The sequence below is a fragment of the Frankliniella occidentalis genome, unplaced genomic scaffold (genome assembly GCF_000697945.3).
Source record: "Frankliniella occidentalis isolate FOCC.00 unplaced genomic scaffold, Focc_3.1 Scaffold3, whole genome shotgun sequence".
Taxonomy (NCBI): domain Eukaryota; kingdom Metazoa; phylum Arthropoda; class Insecta; order Thysanoptera; family Thripidae; genus Frankliniella; species Frankliniella occidentalis.
Genome location: NW_026267133.1, coordinates 1651850 through 1657220, shown reverse-complemented (window position 1 = coordinate 1657220; position 5371 = coordinate 1651850). Strand labels below are relative to the sequence as shown.

The following is a 5371-nucleotide window of genomic DNA, read 5'->3' as shown; positions in this document are numbered from 1 at the left end:
CAGGCTGCAGCGGTGCCCCTCTCTCTGTCTTCTCCCCCCCCTACGCCTCCTTCCTTCCCCCTCCGCCTCATCTCGTTTCAACATATCATCCGGTTTGTGCTGGTCATACTAAAACACTGACGTCACACTGGCGAATTCAACTCGTTTTTTTTCCGACAGTGTGCCGACACCCCATTTAATATTTCTGCCATATTGGCCGTATAATTTCATTCGCATGTCAAGGAAAATGGGGCCCCAGTGTGCGCTGTCAAATTATGTTCGTCCACAAAATATAACGTAGACATAGTCACAAATAAATTAACGTTTAAGGAAACACACACACATACAAACAACCCAACCCAATGAGGTTATTTAAGTACTTTAGCACCATTGAGTTTTGTTCGACGACTGCATTCGAAAGACAAGAGTCATGGAACCATTAACAAGTCGGCCGTCGGGGCGAACAGTGTAGCATGAATGCGAATGTGAATACGAAACAGGAAGAAGCAGGGCGGACGGCTTGTGAATAATTGAACGTGCATTCAGCGGACGCTTCAACTTGCTGCCTCCGCGATGAGATGGCGGTGAGAAACTAGTGAGTGGTGAGGGGAGAGAGAGGGAGAGAGAGAGAGGGAGGGAGGGGGGAAGGGGTGAACGGAATGACCTACTGCGTGAGTGTACGGAAAAACAGGAAAATAATAGTGGAGTGAGGTAAATACAAATGCGAAAGGTCTACGGGGTGAAGCATGACCTGGACCGCGCAGGGTGACTCAGGTGCTCTCCGTAGCGGGGCGGGGCGACGGAGATAGCGGCGCCGCTGACGTGCAGGGAGAGGGAGCGAGCGAGACGGAGTGGCCGGCCACGCCCCGCCACGCCCCGCCACGCCCCGCCACGCCCCGCGAGTTCATTCAGGTGAGAGCACGGCTGGCGTCGTGGGAATAAATGGCCCGTCGCAGAGCGCGCGGAATCGGCACTGTGTGTGTGAGTGTGTAAAAAAAATGAGAGAAAAAAAATAGGGGGTACAGGGAGGGGGAGGGGAGCGGAAGGGGGGCACGTCTGCGGGGCAAGTAACACGTCTGACTGCCAATAACAAGAAGTGCATGAGCATGCACAGGAGCGTGCCCTGGTCTGCTCGAGCGCAGCACGGCCAGCAGCGGCGGAGCGGGCGGAGCCGTCCCGACAAATATAAGCTGTGCCTCCGCTCGCTCGCGCGGGCTCTTCAAAGGCACCGTGCCGTGAGCACACGAAACAATAGCGTGAGAAGAGAGAGAGAGGAAGAGAGCGAAAAGGGGGGCGGGGGGGGGGGAGACCGCAGGCAGCCCTCGCCAGCAGAAAGCAAAGGCCTTCATCCCCCCAAGCAGCTCGGAAACGTCCTGGCACTCTATCTCCGGTGGCAGTCAACATACCCATTGACTTACTCTGTGTACCGCGCCCTGTGTGCCGCGGCCCCGCTGCCCCCGGGCACGCCGCTCCGCTAGCCCGTCAAACATCGCAAAAAAAGAGAGAAAAAAAGGCTGTCTCTCTCTTTTCACCTAAAGCGTGTCCTGGATGGGCTGTCATCGTTACACGGAGACCCCCACGTCAGTCCGTCTGTCCGCCCGCGCGTCTCTTCTCTCATTCTCACTTTCTTGCTGCAGCAGAGAAATGATTACCTTGATTCTCTGACAGCGAGCTCTCTACGCCACTACCGTCCTGGGGAATCATTTATTGGTCCTGCTGGCTCCGCCTGCAGTCGGCTCCGCCCGCCTCCAACCTGCCCCTCTCGGCTGCCCCCGGGAGACGCACACACACGCGCTCTCACCGGCGGCGGCCCCCTCCTCTGTGCCGGCGGCCACTCAAACAGAGACCGGTCGATCGGAGCTCAAAAAATAATGGTCTCCAGGGGATATCCATGATCCATCATCACCTCTCCCGACCCCCGCCCGCCCCCGCCCGCCCACGCCCCCCGCCACAAGCCGAATGATGGATCTCCGAGATTTGTTTTTCGCCTCCTGGGCCCCTAGGCCTCGCTTGCCTTGCTGCCGCCGCCGCCGCTGACCTTCCGTTCTACTCCCTTCCCTCGCTCTGTTTTTCCGTCTTCGTCGATTCTCTAGAAAAACCTGGATGTCTTGACGGCGTTCGGACGACGTGTCGTGGACACAAAAATAATGAATGAAAACCCTGCCGCAGCCCGAAGCTACGGTATCATTACCGACGAGTTGATACGAGCAAAAAGGTTGAAGACAAACTCAAAAGTACAGCACACAATATGGACCAAAGATTTCAACCCCTCGGACGAGTCGATATACGAACCTTCAAAGAAAACAAAAACGGTAGCAGTGCTGTGTGAAATGTCTGTGTAATAACAAATCATGGCTTCGAATTACACAAAGTTTTCGGAAATTTACAAAGGTATTCTTCACAGTGTTGTGTAGCTGCTTACTACACATTTCAGCGCAATGTATTGGTGGTAACCGGTCGTGCGATGCTGCGGCCTGCCAGCTCTCACCCTCTCTTTTCCCTGAGCTCCCACTTGTCTGCTTCACTTAGCCGCCACGGGTCCTGCTGCCACCTCCTGGCCTGTGACACCATCTTTGTTTCGAAACGCCTCTCGACAAGTGGCCGTTGGGCTGGGTGGCTGCTGCTGGGGGTGGCCTGGGGCGGCGTCCTTCTCTCAGTAGTTCTTTATGGCGGCATTCAAAGCGCTTACTAGGAAAAGGCATACCCTGCATTGTAGAATCATTGTGAACAATTGTGGCTGCAGCATGCTTTGTAATTATCGAGAATAACCAACTTCGCATAAATTTTTAAATCAAATGTAGGGTAAAAAAGCGTCCTGGTTTTCAAGCAGTTTTCGAATAAATGAAAAGCCTTAAGAAAGAAAGACACGAGAACATCTCGGTCTTTTGCTGAACTAACAGCTCCTTAAAAACTGGGGCGTCGCTTTTTACTTTTTGACCCAAGAACTACTGCTACTTTCAGATATTTTCAATGGCGTTGTTTCTCTTTGAAACATACCGAGCTGTTTTATGCATAATTAGGCACTTTGGTGCTTACGTACTTTCTCCTCTGTGTGTGAGTGTGGCGCGGTCGCCCCGCGCTCCACCGCTTGTTAGGCCTGCCATTTCGCATGCAGGCTGACCTTATACAAAGGCTTTGTCTGCAGATAAGGTCGGAGCTGCGCCACGCCCGGGTTAAAAGGTTGGGGCCTCACATGTGAGGAGAGTGCCCCCAAACCCCCTCACCCGACGATTACTTATTAATTACAACTCCCCACATTTCCGCATTTCGTAAGTCAGCAGCAGCAGCAGCAGCAGCAGAAACGAGAGGCCTCACCACCCTACCGCACGTACCACCCACTGCCCCCAAGGATGAGCCATAACGAGTTGCACCCAGAAAGCTGTTTAGTTCAGGGCACCATCAAATTTAAAACCAATAAACATTTTGTTTGGTGAACCAAATTTGAATTTGCTTGTGCACAGCTCAACTTCTGTTTTTCATTTGCAACGGCACACTGTAAAAATTAACATTAGATTTGACCAAAAGAACAACAACAACAATCTGTACAAATAGATTTTTGGTTGAAGCAGGGAATAAAATTCCGTTCCTACGACTCAGTTTGAAAAAGAATTGGTTCCCGGATATGCATCTCAATTCACCACTTGTTCACCGCAATAACCCGAGTTTGTGAAACGCCTGATAATTTCTGGGTCATGACGTCATCGCCAGCCCGCGGCCGCCCGCCCGTCTACCTCTCCCACTAGCTAACCCCTTCTCTCTGCCCACCTGGAGGGCATGATGGGATTCCACCGCTGCTGCCGGTGGTTCCCTGTTGAGCTGCCCCCGCCCCCCTTTTCTCTTTCCCCTGCTTCCCGGTCCAGCCCAGCCGACCCAGCCCGGCGGACTAGGCTGCAGCACACCTAAAGGGCAAGAGCCAACCTCTCCAACCCGGTGGGGGGCGAGCGAGTGAGAGGAGCTCCCAGCTTCCCTCTCCTCCCCGGTGAGAGCGAGCGAGTAGGGGGAGCCTCCGGCGTCCCTCACCTTCCCGGATGCAGCGGCGGCTAGGCACTAGCGTGCCTGCGCTGCGCTCCAAAGCGCCCGCAGGGATTTACGGTCGGAGGAAGAAAAGAGGAAAGGAGAGCGGAGAAAGAAGGAAAGAAGGAAAACTCACAAAGAACTCATCATACACCTGTAATAGGAGGGAGGAAGCGTTTCTGCGCGTCCTGGAATTTTTCATTTCATTAGCCCGTGTCTCGTTTCCTTCCGACCGACACTGACACGATGATGCAGTCTGGATTTCCATCTTCATGTTATTGCCGCACTTTACGGTTATTTATTTGGTTCACGGTGTGATTACCGTTTCATTGTCTAAGGCGATGTCCTACCACTAAACCACACACTAAATTACTATGGACATTTTTGTAACTACGTAAGGCCTATTTTAATCATAACTAATGTAAGCTAAATAAAAATTTGACTGCCAACTGTGTGTTGTTAGTTACAATTAGTAACTAACGACACACAAATTTGTAATTTATTAGTTGTGTTTAAAGACGTCCATAGGTAGTTACAAAAAATGTCGTTGGTCATTTTGAGTGCAAAGGTTTAGAAACCCTTAAAGGTTTACCTTTGAGTCATATTTTACTGCTGAGTAGTGACTGCGAGTGACTTGTGTACACAGAATGTGCGTGAGCCGAGCCATATGTTTCCCAAAGGAACACGCGCGATAAGCGTGCTATGTGCAGCCAAAAGCTGATATACGACTTTGACCTTCACAACTAGCGGCCTCTGGTAATTTGAATAAGTCTGGTCGTTCATCAGCCTGCGGTACACGCTGATTTCCCCCCGAGATTCGAAAAGCCAAACTTAGCGACTTAACGACGACTAATTGCGTGCATAACATTCTCTCGGGACAACATTTTCTAACCTATTCCCTTTGCTTCTTCTGTTTCAGGACCGGCGGAGGGAGCATGCTTGGGGATGTCAACATTTCAGCCATTTTAGATTCTTTCAGTGTTAGTTATGACAAAAGAGTAAGGCCGAACTATGGAGGTAAGACATGCTTTTACTTATGTTTAGTTGTTAGGCTGACCTTAAATTGAAATCACTCTCTGGGAAAACTTCTTAAGTTCGATGAGCTCGGTAAATGTTCATTTAATACATCTAACGTGCCAAATTTTCTACATCCTTGTATTTACTTACACAGGAAAAACATAGCCGGAAATTAACGGATTAATTCTGGCAATTTCTTTCTTAATGTAGCTGGACGCACATTTTGTTGACCTTTAGCGCGCCTATTATGTAAACCAAATCTATTTGTAAGTTTCCGAAACACTCCTAAATTTAGAAATATTATTTTGTGATACGAATAACTTGCATAGCCTCAGGTATTAATAACTAACCATTTTTTTAA

The 5371-nt window shown here is 50.5% G+C and overlaps 1 protein-coding gene across 7 annotated transcripts in view; it reads left to right on the top strand.

Moving 5' to 3' along the window:
• LOC113211626 (gamma-aminobutyric acid receptor subunit beta) overlaps positions 1-5371 on the top strand; it is a 92972-nt gene that overhangs the window by 44564 nt on the left and 43037 nt on the right. For all 7 annotated transcript variants that reach the window (XM_052267245.1, XM_052267239.1, XM_052267233.1 and 4 more), the window contains one exon: positions 4913-5010. In XM_052267245.1, coding sequence (XP_052123205.1) covers positions 4929-5010 — 82 coding nt within the window. In that variant the 5' untranslated portion in view covers positions 4913-4928. Of the gene's footprint in view, positions 1-4912; positions 5011-5371 lie in introns of those variants that run through there.